Source organism: Hemicordylus capensis, chromosome 4 (assembly GCF_027244095.1).
Source record: "Hemicordylus capensis ecotype Gifberg chromosome 4, rHemCap1.1.pri, whole genome shotgun sequence".
NCBI lineage: Eukaryota > Metazoa > Chordata > Lepidosauria > Squamata > Cordylidae > Hemicordylus > Hemicordylus capensis.
In genome coordinates, this window is record NC_069660.1 from 159,748,400 (window position 1) to 159,762,721 (window position 14,322).

Here is a 14,322-nt window from a genome sequence, read left to right on the forward strand (position 1 = left end):
AAAAAAGTCCAAGACAGTGGACCTCACCAAAAAAGGACACTGTCTCCTTTGGGTCTTCAACTTCGAAGGGATCAGATCCAGCAACTGCTGAGTCTGTCAGTTTCGAACATGTGTCGACACCTCAATCTCTAGGACTCAATCTCTATCACCAGCACCAACACCGATAGATTCTCTGCCAGCATCAACACCAGAAGCTCAACATTGAGAGGTTCCTTCGCTATTGACACAAACACCTACGGATCAATATTGAGATGTGTTGTCAATGTCAACTCATGCCCCTTCAATGCTGGTAGCTCGACCTCCTGTTTTGACCCTGAATATGCTTGTGTTGTCGGCGTCGAAGCTGGTGACCCCTTGGTGTCATACCGACATACCGACCTTCGATATTGAAGAGAAAGATAGGGAGGTGGCTCTAGATACAACATTGGCTCATACTTTGCTGTCTTCTTAGACCAGTGATTCTCAAACTTGGGTCCTCAGGTGATATTGGACTTCAACTCCCATAATCCCCAGCCTCAGTGGCCTTTGGTTGGGGATTATGGGAGTTGAAGTCCAATAACACCTGAGGACCCAAGTTTGAGAATCACTGTCTTAGACTCTCGTTTGAGCACCCCCTTGGCATCAACTTTCAAGGGCTTCCCGCAGACATCAACGACAGAGACACCAAAGGAAAGGGTCACTCAATAACTGGTCCCGCTAACAGCTGCTCTCTTGGCAACTTCACCATGACATACCTGCGGCTTTGTTCACTCATCTCTGGTGGGGGATGCCCTCGCTTCGGCATCGTGGGGAATAATATCCCCTGGATTACCTTACAGTTTCCAAGAAAATCGGTCTTGGGGCCAGTCTCAGGATTGCATTTGGACAGTACCATCAAAACCAATACCCATGACTTCTTCAAAGGCTACACAAACAACTTTGGATGTACTCCTCCAAGATTCAGCCACACAAACTGTATGTGACAGTGTGCATATCGGCACTCAAGCACCGATTCCACAAACTACTGAGATGCAGACATTCACACTGGTTTCTGCCTCTCTATCTATGTCAGATCACCATGGATCTTCAGATTTTGAGTCTGACCCTGATGTCCCAGATAATATAGTGGCCCCTCCTGTTGATGTGGCCCCATCTACACGCATCTCCCTTAATGAGGAGATGAAAGCGTTCCATTGGCATGTGTGTGATATGGCAAAAGCACTGGGTCTTAACCTATAGTCAATTTTTAATCAGATTTGTTTAATATTTTTCCCCCACTTAATATTTTAATTGTCTTTTTTACCATCTTGTGTTTAAATTTTTGCTGTAAACCGCCTTGGGATTGCTTTAATGAAAGGCAGTATATAAATTTAACAATAAATAAATAAATAAATAGTCAAAAATGACTACCATCAATGACCCCCTGTACAATTTTATGGTCAGGCCAGAGGCTATTCAACCTGTTGCCCTTCCTGTGCTCCTGGTTGTCACGAGAACAGCTCAATGTTTTGGGGAGGTGATCCACAAGGCCACCCCCACTTCTAAAGGACTAGAAAGCCTGTACAGGGTACAGCCTAAAGACAATGACTATCTCCTGAAACATCCAGCACCGAATATGTTAGTAATTGACTGCCATGTCTTCTAGTTCAAAATTTGGATACACACACATGACCCCGGCAGATAAAGAGGGGAGGAAATTAGGCGTCCTAGGAAGGAAAACTTATTCCATCTCTTGTCTGTGGGTCATGATCGCAAATTATTTAGCCTGTACAACGAAGTATACATGTGGGCTGTGGGAGGTTTTACATAATTCCATTGATGTTCTCCCCACTGAGGAATTCAAGAAAAAGTTTCAAGAAACCCTGGATAAGTCAGCATTGCTTACCAGGCAGCAGTTGAGTACAGCCAAACATTTGGCCAAATTGGAATCTCATTCATTAACAGCAGCAATCTCCTTATATCGACATGTGTGGCTCTGCTCCACTAATCTGCATGGGGACATGAAGGGGAAAATAGAGGGCTTACCTTTTGACGGAAAAGATTTATTCAGTGAAACCAGAGACTCCACAATGGAGCAGATGAAAAAGTCTAAATTCACAGCCAAGACTTTTACCTCTACACCAGCCTCTTCCTATGGTTCCAAATACCTGCGATATTCCAGACAAAAGACACATGCAAACATCAAGAATGGCATGATTTTAGGAGGCAATATCAGCCCTACAAGTACCCTTACCAGGGCAAGGAGAAACAGTCTCAAGGCCAGCATGCTAAACAACCTGAGCCTCAGATGCACCTGCTCAAGACCACCCATTGCTTCACTGGGATCTTTATTCTTTTCTGCCATCAGGGGCCATAACATCTTGGCACGCGAGGGACATCTCTCTCAAACACTCTGCTTCTCTGCCAAGAACACACATCAGATTGGCACGCCATGCCCCTACGTGGAACAACATAACATTGGGCCGCTGGTTCCTGATGATCATATCCTCGGGTTACACAATAGAGTTCAGAACAACCCCGAAGTTTACAGGGATGAGGTTGACACAATCCTCCCAGACATTGTTGGAAGAAGTGAAGGAGCTCTGAGCCAAGGGGGCTATTTCTCCAGTGCAATGGGTGTACAGATGAGAGGTCTTCTACTCCCAGCATTTCTTGATCCCCAAAAGGGATGGTGGCATTCGGCCGATTATGAATTATGAAGTTACATGACTTCATCTGCTATTATTCCAGTTAATAATTTGAACATGGTTGGCAGACAGGTTATTGGTCTATAATTACTTGGAACTGCACCTTTGGCTGGGTCTTTCATGATGAGATGAGTTTTCCCAGTTGTTAGCCATTGTTCAATATCACCTCTTTGCAAAATGTGATTGAACTGTTTTGATAGTTGTTTATGAAGGCTTGTTAGGTGTTTAAGCCAAAAGCCATGCAGTTCATCGTCGCCTGGAGCAGTCCAATTTTTAATTTTCTTTGCTCTTTCACTTATTAATTCTGGTGTTATCATTAGATCTTGCATTTGTTGGTTACATTTTTCAACCTCTTTCATCCAGCCTGCTTTTTTATTATAATCTATTGGATTGTCCCATAATTTCCCCCAGAATTGCACTGTTTCTTCTTTATGTGGTGTTTCTAGGTTTCTTGTAGTTTCTCCTTCTATGCTTTGGTAGAAACGTCTCTGATTCGACTGGAATTGGAGGTTCTGCCTGTGTTGTGTAGTTCTGGCTTCATATCTGCTAATCTTCTTTGACACTGCTGTTATTTGCTGCTTTATTATTTCCAGGACTTCTCTAATTTTCCTTGATTCTAGGTGGTATTTTTGGATCAGATACTGTGTGGTGTTTTCATTCTTCAGCTTCTTGTCTTTCATATCTTTCAGTTTACTAGCATCTGATCTAAGCCTGGAGATTTTATTTTCTAACCTAATCTTCCATTTAGGTGATGCACTACTTTCTTTTTTTACAGGTCCATTGATCTTATATCCGAGCTCTTGTGTTGTTATTGTTGCTGCACTGTACATTAGTTGGTTTGTTTCTTGCAAATTATTGGTTGTTATTTCTGCAAGTGCAGCATTGACAGCTTTTAATACCTGAGCAAGTTGTTTTTTGGCAACTGTTTTTAGAGCGGGAAGTCGAACCCTGGTGGTTGTTTGGTTCATGTGCTCAGTTATTTTTTGCTTTAGTTCTGGTTGCTTTTCTGTTAAACGGCATTTGGGTTTTTGAGGTGAAGGCAAAGGGGAGGTTGCCTGGTTTTGATTTTGAAACAGTTCAGCAACAGTGGCATCCTCGATTTCCAACACCTCCTCTACCTGGGCCTGAGCAACTGCTTCAGTTGGTGGTTGGCTTCTTCCATGGTTGGCTTCTTCCATGTCTTGAGCCTGTGTTGCTCTTTGCAATTCTTCCAGCTCAACTCCTGTGAATACTTTATTTCTTATTATTTATCTTCTCTGGTCTGCTAGCCTTTGTTCTGTTATTTCTGTATCTGGTTGCTTCTCTTTCCAAATTTGCTACATTCTTTTTAAATAACCTCTTCTAGTTGGACTAGACTTGTAATAGCAGATCATTATTTCCTTGTTGGCATTTTTTGTTTTTTTTTTTCTGTTAAGCGACGTTTCTTCCATTAACTTTGCTGTCTTCAGCTCTGGTTGCTCAACTGAAGATCCTGAGTCCTGTTGCCCACTTTCCACCAGATGTCCAGGGACTCCAACACCTGGCGCGGTCCTTGTTGACCCGCACGACGACCGATCCAGTATAGATTTGTTAAAGTTACGTCTCACCATATTGTTGATGGGAGAGGCACTCTTTGTCTGGCTCCTCTGGTGAGACCTGTCTAGTATGGTTGGACCTCTGGCATAGCTCTCACCTTCCTCAGAGCACGCAAGCCCCACAACCACGCCAAGGTAGTGCCTCACTGGGGGATACAAATTATTATTATTATTATTATTATTATTATTATTATTATTATTATTAAGATTTATATCCTGTTCTTTCTCTTAGGAGCTCAGAGTACCGTACATGTGTTACTCCCCTTTATCCTTACAACAATCTTGGGAAGCTGAGAGAGAGTGTGACCTTCATTACTGAATTAGGATTTGAACTGAGGTCTCATCAATCCTCGTCTAACATACTTACTCTTACTTTCCCTTGAAAGATTAGATTTGCAGTTTGTATGCTCTTCAGTTTGGGTTTTCTCCTGGAAGCGCCAGTGTCCTCCGTGAAAGAGCACCTTTATCAACCTCAGCTGACTTACTACTCATTGGGAGCTCATCAGCCCAAAGCACTTTGCTTTGGTTATCAGTTTATATCCAGACACAAAAGATACTAGTTATGATCTTTAAAACCCTAAATAGTTTGGGACCTGGATTTCATAAGGACCACCTTCACCCATATGTCCGTTCCTGTATGTTGTAGTTATCATCTGAAACCTTTCTCCAGTTGCTTGTGCTCTCTGATGTACTGCAAGCACCCACCAGCAACATGGCCTTTTTGATGGCGATGCTGATTCAGTGGAATGTTCTCACACAGTCCTGGTTCTCCCCCACACTATACTGCTTCAGTCTCTATGTTAAAACCTGGATTTTTTTGTTTTGTCTTTGTGGAGATGATGCCTGGATGGGGATAATGATGTCTGGTTGTGGAAACTTTGACTAGTTTGGTTGCAGATTGTGTGTTTATTCTAGCTGCTTTGTGATATTTTTATGATTTCCTTGATAAAAAAGGTGGGATATAAAAATGTTAAAATAAATATGTCCGCTCTCATCATTTTGTTTTGCTTTGTCACGCTACAAACAATTAGGTTTTGATCAGAGGTTGGTTATGAACTCGGTAGATCTAAAACTATTGTTAAAAGAATAGCTTTTAGGGCTTCTTTTGTGAAGGTTGTTTTTTTTTAAAGTTGTAGCAAATGAGATTCTAGATTGCTTGACACACAAGCATTGAGGTTAAATGCTTATATATAGACCTTTCTGATTAGTTGACTAGCAGCACAAGTGCAGAAGCAATCATAGAGTTCTGACAGCTGAGCATTAGGGGATATAGTATTGGTAAATTGAATTGGTGATTTCTCACCCTTGGATGTGGGGTTAACCACAGCATCCACTAGTAAAATCTCCCAAAAGTTACACATTCTGAATTAGTGTGTTCTTCCACCATGGAACATGATTTTAAATCGCTAAGAAAAATAATTAAAAGGTCATTGATTTAAATCAACTTTCCCATTTTGTAATTTGTTTCCAAAACAAGCATGTATACTAATTAGTTGCTATAACATTCCGTTCTTATTTGTTTGCAACTGTATAGAGCTTTTATATAACCTAGGAGCAAAACGTTTTGTCATACAGCCCACATGTCTTTTGCCCAATGGTTTTATCTGCTTAGAAACAAGATCTGCAGTTGTGAAATTAATGGATGACTATATTTATTTACTTAACATATTTGTATATTGCCCACTACCAAAGTCTCTAGGCAGTTTACAGCAATAAGACCAAGAAATTGTAACAATTAAAACATAAAAAATCAAATTAAAATACCCATTAAAACTACTAAAAAAATTGGCCGAAGAGATATGTCTTTAGTTGTTTCCTAAAAGCCAACAGGGATGGAGCAGCTCTAATCTCAGCAGGAAGTGCATTCCACAGCCCTGGGGCAACTACAGAGAAGGCTTTACTTTTGAGTTGCTACCAGAAAAGCCAGCAGCAACCTCAGATGAACCTCCCCTGAAGATCTTAATAGGTGGCTGGTTCATAACGAAGAAGGCCCAAGCTGTTGTATTACATATAAGGACAATAAGCAGAATAACTTATTTGAAAACTGACGGTACAATCCAATGTGTGTCATCTTGGTTATCTCCATCTTCGTCGTCTACTACTACTACTACTACTACTACTACTATTACTACTACTACTACTACCACCATCACCACCACCAGTATATACCACTTTTCAACAAAGGTTTTCAAATCAGTTTACGTAGAAAAACAAATACATTTTAGTATGGTTCCCTGTCCCCCAAAGGGCTCACAAATCTAAAAAGAAACATAAGATAGACACCAACAACAGCCATTGGAGGGATACTGTGCTGCGGCTGGGTAGGGCTGATCAGGAGTTGTTCATTGGAACTTAATCTCAGATACAATGAGCAACCTAATGGCGCAGCAGGGAAATGCTTGACTAACAAGCAGAAGGTTGCCGGTTCAAATCCCCACTGGTACTAGATTGGGCAGCAGCAATATAGGAAGATGCTGAAAGGCATCATCTCATACTGCACAGAATGAGGCAATGGTAAACCCCTCCTGTATTCTACCAAAGAAAACCACAGGGCTCTGTGGGGGCAGAAGTCAAAATCGACTTGACGGCACACTTTACTGTACTTACATGAGTGTAAGATTGCAGTCCTCCCCCTTGATACAGTGGGACTTCTGAACAGACATGTGTAGAATTGGAATACATATGTCTAGCACTCTCCAGAAGCAAGGGCTGATAGTATGTGTCTGAAATGAAAAGTAACTATCCATGTTCCTTTGATAGAGAGTGGTTCTCAACCTTTCGTATCTTACATCCCACCAATCACTATCAAAGAACTTGGGTCCACTGTTCCCTCTAAGGTGTGCGGCTGCATGGCCTCACACAACAGTCTAGCCCTCTGCTCCATTAATTTTAGAAGCTGTGCTATCTCTGCCGCTTGCCCTACACTGTAATGGCTGTTTGTTTTTGACTTCATTTTGTCTTCAGCAGCAGCACAACAAAAGGCAACGCAGACCATCCTGCTGCCTTCCTTTCCTCCCCTCTTCCTGGCTGGCTTGAGCTCCTCCCTCCTCCTGCAAGGCAGGAGGGAGCAGTGCTGATTCCTTGTGAGCAAGTGGCAGCGCGGCAGTTCACCACTCACTTCAATGCCTGATAATAGAAACAAAAAGCTCACTCTTTCTGCTATGGACATACATATGTTTACAGTTTTTCTGTCACTATATTTATCATTTACAGTAAGTTTTAAGGACACCAAAAATTGCAGTAGTATTGTTGGGATTAATGTTATTGCTATGACTTTAAAACACAAACAAAAATAATAATTCCATAAAACGAGCAGGTTTATATATATAATGATACTTGGTCAGGTGGGTGGGGTTGATTACAGGTTACCAGCACAATAAAACCTTATCTCAGAGATGAGGTCTCTATGAAAATGGAAGTCTTCAGATATCTCTCAAACACAGCCAATGAGGGGACCTTACAATTCCCATACTAAACAAATGATGTGCTCATAATGAGGAATTTACTAAACAAAAGACTATCACTATGAATATTTACATAGCGCTTTTCCAACAAAAGATGAGGAGAGGAGATGAGACTCATAGAGGATGCAGGGGACGAGGAGCAGCAGCAGCAGTGGTCAGGAAAGGAGGTATAAGCAAAGGAGGAAGGAAGAGAAGCAGCAGTGTCAGAGGGCAGGCAGCAAAGGAGGGACCCAGAGAAAGAGGAGCAGCAGTGGCAGTGGCGTAGCCTGACCCCCGGTGGCCTGTGTGCAGCTGCAGTGTCGGCCCCGCTGACCCCGCCCCTGCATCTGACATCAGACGCAGGGGCTAGCCACGCCCCCGCATCTGACATCAGACATGGGGGCCGTGGTCTGGCTCCTGAACGGAGCCTTGAGGCTCCATTCGGGAGTTGGAGTTTAACTACCCTTCGGGAGCTAAGCTAAGGCTGGCGCTGCTTTCGCAGGGAAGGGGAAGATCCGCTCTTGGCTGTGCTGCAAATGCAGCGCCAGCCTTTTAACGCCTGAAGGGGCCGCGCGAACAGGAAGCACACATGCCAACACAGCTTGTGATTGGTGGCACTGCTGTCAGGAGGGCTCTGGAGGAGGTGGAGAGCAGGAATAAGGAGTGAGCAATCCTTAGGATGGCTGAGTGAAGAGAGCTCCTGCTTACCACTGGGGATAGGAACATAGGAAGCTACCATATACTGAGTCAGACCATAGGTCCATCTCGCTCAATATTGTCTACACAGACTGGCAGTGGCTTCTCCAAAGTTGCAGGCAGGAATCTCTCTCAGCCCTATCTTGGAGATGCCAGGGAAGGAACTTGGAACCTAGATGCTCTTCCCAGAGCGGCTCCATCCCCTCAGGGGAATATCTTACAGCGCTCACACTTCTAGTCTCCCTTTTGTATGCAACCAGGGCGGATCCTGCTTAACTTAAGGGGACAAGTCATGCTTGCTACCACAAGACGAGCTCTCTTCCCTCAAATGCCAATGGTGGTACGCATACCACCAGTTGAGAACCACTGTGATAGAGCATACAGTAAATGTTCTTAATTTGCAGCAATATTACACCATCTAGTGTCTTTTTATAATGTTTGATATCAAAGTCAGTTACTTTGGCCTAGGGTTTGCTTGCTATACTTAAAAAGCAGGGTTTAACTTTGTTTAATAGTAATGGATTCAGTTTTAATATAATATAAATATAGACTAACATGTTTGTATTAAACAAAGATTTCATATTTAGCCAGACTATGATTAAATAGTGGCATTTAATAATCCACTTTAAACATTAAAAGTTTTAATAAACTTTTATCTACCATGTGGGGTAACGATTAGTACTTAACTAATTATAGTAACCAATCAAGAGACACTCCTGAAACCTTAGTAACCTTATGGGCATAATTCTTCAGAATGTTCTGATGTGCAAGCCCTGAGGGTTATTTTCCCTTCTTTTTTTCTGGGCTTGCATGATTTGTTGTATATACAGGTAGGTGTGTGTGTGTGTGTGTGTGTGTGTGTGTGTGTGTGTGTGTGTGTGTGTGTTTAAGGTGGTATTTGTATATCAATTCATCATGTATATACCTCAGTGAATCCAAAATGCTTTTCAAATAGCTTTTAAATAGCTACTTTTCTGGTTGGCTGTGGTAAGTGAAACTTGTTTCCAGATACCCAGGAGGGGAAAGCTGTTTAAACATTTGAGTTCATCTGCTTCTTATTTCAGGCCACCAAAATGTCCCATAGGAATGTATGGGCAGTTGATTCATTTGATTTATTGATTAAGTGCCATCATGTCGATGTCGACTCTTAGCAACCACATAGGTAGATTCTTTCCAGGATGATCTTTCTTCAACTTGGCCTTTAAGGTCTCTCAGTGGCTCATTCATTGCTGTTGTAATTGAGTCCATCCACCTTTTGGCGCGGTGAGGATATTTGTTTCCCAGACTATGGGAAACACCTATATCAGGCAGCAGCGATATAGGAAAATGCTGAAAGGCATCATCTCATACTGTGCAGGAGATGGCATTAGTAAACCTCTCCTGTATTCTACCAAAGACAACCACAGGGCTCTGTGGTTGCCAGGAGTCGACTGATGGCACACTTTACCTTTACCTTGCTGCTGGTCATCCTCTTCTCTTTCCTTCAATTTCTCCCAGCATTATGGACTTTTCAAGGGAGCTGGGTTTTCGAATAATATGTTCGAAGTATGATAGTTTGAGCCTGGTCTTTTGTGCTTGAGTGAAAATTTGGGATTGATTTGTTCTATGATCCATTGGTTTGTTTTCCTGGCTATCCATGCTATCCTCAAAAGTCTTCTCCAGCATCAAAGTTCAGAAGCGTCAATCCTTTTTCTATCTTCCATCTTCAAAGTACAGCTTTCGCATCCATAGAGTGTCACAGGGGATAACATTGTCCGAACGATTGTAATCTTGGTAGGTATAGACATATCATGGTATCTAAATATGCTGTCCAAGGCCTTCATTGCAACCCTACCAAGTGCTAGTCTGCGGATGACTGCTGGATCCTTTACTGTTGATGGTCAATCCTAAAAGACAGAAGCTTCAGTGTCTTCATTATCAATTCTCAGGCTGGTTGCTGTACCTGTTGTCATTAGTTTAGTCTTCTTTACATTTAGTTGTCGTCCCATTTTTTTCACTGTGCTCCTTGACTTTCATTACTAGAGCTTGCAGAACATCCACCTTTTCAGCTGTCAGAGTGGTGTCATCAGCATAGCACAGGTTATTGATGTTTCTTCCTCCAACTTTAAAACCACACTCATCTTCTTCCAATCCAGCTTCTCTTAGTATATGTTCAGCATTAAAGTTGAATAAATAAGGAGAACCTATACAACCTTGTCTTACTTCTTTGCCCGGCAGGTAGGCTAGTAAAAATGCTAAGGGCTCATCACTTTCGTGAATTCACTTGCAAAATTAGAGCACAGTAATTGCATTCATTTCATAAAATCCTGTTGAAAGAGGAATCTTATCAGCCTGATACCATCAAGTGTAGTATAGCATCATAAGATTACAAGGAATAAAGGTATAGCTCAATCCTCTTACCTTAGGATGTGCTCCTCTATGGTTTTAACCCAAGTTTCCGTTGCATACTAATCCTTCTTTTACTTGATAGCTTAGCACTGTACAAATTGTGTGCTATTACCAAAAAGCCTTAGCAAGTTTATGTCCTATCAGAGGTAGTTGCAGTGATTCAAGGAATGAGTTGTAAAATAAGCCTCTTCTCTGATTTGGATGTATTTGGGTCATAATAGTAACTTCTAAACAGTCATAGTCTTTGAGAGCCAGTGTGGTCCCGTGAATCATTTATTTGCCTAAATCTGAAAATTGAATTTCAGTCTGCATATATCCCTGGCAGCTCTAGGTTGCCATGCGCAAATCATTCCATCTGCGAAATGTGGAATTGTGAACAGCAAATGATCACTTGGTGATCATTTCTGTCATTAGTTTTTGTTTTGTTTTTTGATGCAATATGCCTAGATGTCCCTAAAGTGATAGATCAGAAGACTCATTCGGGGTCAAACAGGACCCAAAAAAATGTGGGGGAGGGGAGGTAATGAACTTGTGGGACAATAAGAAGCTTTAAAAATCCTGGCGGATATATGCTAGGGAAACACAGTTTGCTAAAACTGTGGATGGTTCTGTTTGAATACAGCCTCCCATTTCACTCAGCTTATATGATGAAGAGCTTTGCTTTCTGGCCCGTTGATGGCCGTGTGTGTAGTGATTTTTTGCCCATCCTCACAAATGTCTATGCCCCACTAGGGAGGATTTTCTTGCACTTTGACATTCAGTGTCAAGTTACAACTTACCACAGTTTGTATCTGTCTTTTTCTCAGGTCAACAGACAGTCAGCTGAAGCTTTGGAATGTAGGGAAGCCACACTGTCTGCGTTCCTTTAAGGGTCATATCAATGAGAAGAATTTTGTAGGCTTGGCATCTAATGGAGACTATATTGCCTGTGGTAAGTGAAATAGTATGTAGAGCAAAAAGTAATGTCAAGTTCAGAGCTATAGAAACTCCCAATTCATGCTGTTTGACATGAGTATTAAAGCACCTGGGTGCTCTTTCCTCCCAGATATTTTACAGTACATATAAATGTCTGGAAACAATCAATTCCTGTTTTGCCCAACATTTGAGTACTTCCCTCCTTAAAAGACTTAAAGGTGTTATGAAGACTGTCATAGTCCAGCTTGCTATATGTTTGACAACACTGACTCTGACGGACCAGAGGCACATTTCTCTGTGATAGTAATGGGCAGGATCCAGCCTAAGTCCCAATGTAATTGCAAACTAACTTGTCCCATTTATTTCAATGGTGTTGTCATGATTAATTTAGCCTGGATTCTACTCAATAAATATATCCTCAACCCTGTTGTTAGATCTCCTTACTTTAATCTCTCATAGTGTGTGGATCTTACTGACAGGTGGCCCGAGGTGTAGTGGTGGTGGGAGGGCATTTCCTTTTCAAAGCCAACTTCTTTAAGCTTTGAAAGTGGCATGGGGGTAGGGAGGAGGGAAGGTTTCCCACAGGTTCCTCTTCTCTCCTGCTTCTTGCAAGCTTTGCAATGAATAGGAAGAGAGGTGCTCTGTTACAAAGCTTGCAAGGGTCAGATCGGCTCCAAAGAGCTGCTCCAATGGCAGCAGTGAGGGACATCTCACTCTCTTGCTCATGCCCCAGTAATCTGCTGCCTGAGGTGATTGCCTCACCTTGCCTCATAGAAGGGCCACCCCTGCTTGTTGAACAGGTTGTTGCACAGGCCCAGGGTCAGTCTTGGGATAAGGATTGATAAATCAACTTTGCTTCAGCTGTGGACAATGTGCATCTCTAGAGAGTACTGCTACACATTCAAGAGTGTCCAACCTCCTCTGTGAAGAACCTTGGGGAGCAGAGTTGAACACACATAGTTTCTGTCATTCTATTTATGTAGTTTACACTTACAGTGATGTCATTTTAGGTTGTTTTTGAAAGGTCCTACTATTGCTGGTGGGGTTTTCTTTATGTCCATGTACTGCTTCAGTTTCTGAGTGTAATCTAAAATAAATATATGAAATGAACTGATTATAAAAAGATTGCCTGACATCCCCATTTATGGAGCAACGGCACTGCATGCAAAGTGCTTCAGCTGCATTTAGTAATCCAGATTTGTACTGAATATACAGAGGGAATATTTTCACTGATCTCTCCTCTCCCCAAAAGTGCTATTTGTGCAGGTTTGTGCTAGGGCAAGGGTAGGCAACTTTAGGCTCTCCAGCTGTTGTTGCCTGCACTTCCCATCACCCCCATCACAATTTGTTTTGGGCGGGGAGGATGGGAGTTCTAGTTAACAGCTGGAGTGCCAAGGTTGCCTACCCCTGTGCTAGCGTCATGCAGCCTTCAGGGACCTTTATAGATGTGATAAATAGTTATTTTGGGAGGAAGAGAGACTGGTGAAAATTGCACATAGAGGAGGACCTCAATATTCATGGGAGTTCCGTTCCGCGGTTGTACTGCGGATACGGAAACCGTGAATATCGAGGCATTGTTTCAATGGGGAATTGTGGGTTAGGTTCCCAGTTGTCAGGAAAATTTGAAAAAATGCAGTTTTGGGGCCAAATTGGGGTGGGGGGAGCACAGGGGGAAGCTCCTTACCATGCTTTGCTGCTCTCCCTGTATTGCGCTGTGTCCCCAGAATGCCCCCAAATAGCTGTTTTTTGTTTAAAATGGGAGTCATTTTTTGGCTCTGAGAAACAAAATGGTGGCCGGAAATGACCTCTGCGGTGACAAGGTCAACATGTGACAAGGTCAACATGTTTTTTTCCTAACCCCACCCCATCCTGCATATGCCGAGGTCAGGTGTCTCTTACCCAACCAAGGATATATAAATCTGTGGATAATAATCCATGAATAATGAGGTTTCCCTGTACAGTGCAACTCTGGATTACTAAATGCTGCAGAGACTCTTTGCACACCACACATATACACTCTTGAGGGGCTGTTCACCACTGTTTCAAATATTTGCAATAATACCAGATTTCATTTGGCTCCTTGCCTCAGGCAATACATCACCTTGGGCCACCAATTCTGAAGCCAGGAGCCTTCAATATTTACATAGTATTTCCTTCAAAATCCTGATTTGAAGGAGGAAAAGAGTAAGCTAAGTTTGCTATCAGAGAATCTCATAATCTTGTTTGTCTAGTTTTACTGCCTGGTCCAAGCCATCCTACAATGACCTGTACTCCATGTTATAATAATGGGTGGCGCAGTGGTAAAACTGCTGCCCTGTAACCAGAAGGTTACAAGTTCGATCCTGACCAGAGGCTCAAGGTTGACTCAGCCTTCCATCCTTCCGAGGTCGGTAAAATGAGTACCCAGAATGTTGGGGGCAATATGCTAAATCATTGTAAACCGCTTAGAGAGCTTCGGCTATAGAGTGGTATATAAATGTAAGTGCTATTGCTATTGCTATTGCTATAATAACTAAGGCTCCTGGCTTCAGAATTGCTCCACTGAATGCAAATATGTTTTCTATGACCTTTGACTTGTCAAGGACACTTGGGTTATGGACCAATTAAAAAAACACACACATATCATTGGAAGAGATCCAA

The 14,322-nt window shown here is 42.3% G+C and overlaps 1 protein-coding gene across 2 annotated transcripts in view; it reads left to right on the forward strand.

Moving 5' to 3' along the window:
* The window catches only part of COP1 (COP1 E3 ubiquitin ligase), a 230,370-nt gene that overhangs the window by 177,470 nt on the left and 38,578 nt on the right, over positions 1-14,322 (forward strand). For both annotated transcript variants that reach the window (XM_053247199.1, XM_053247200.1), the window contains exon 17: positions 11,574-11,698. In XM_053247199.1, the coding sequence (XP_053103174.1) occupies positions 11,574-11,698 (125 nt within the window). The remainder of the gene's footprint in view (positions 1-11,573; positions 11,699-14,322) is intronic.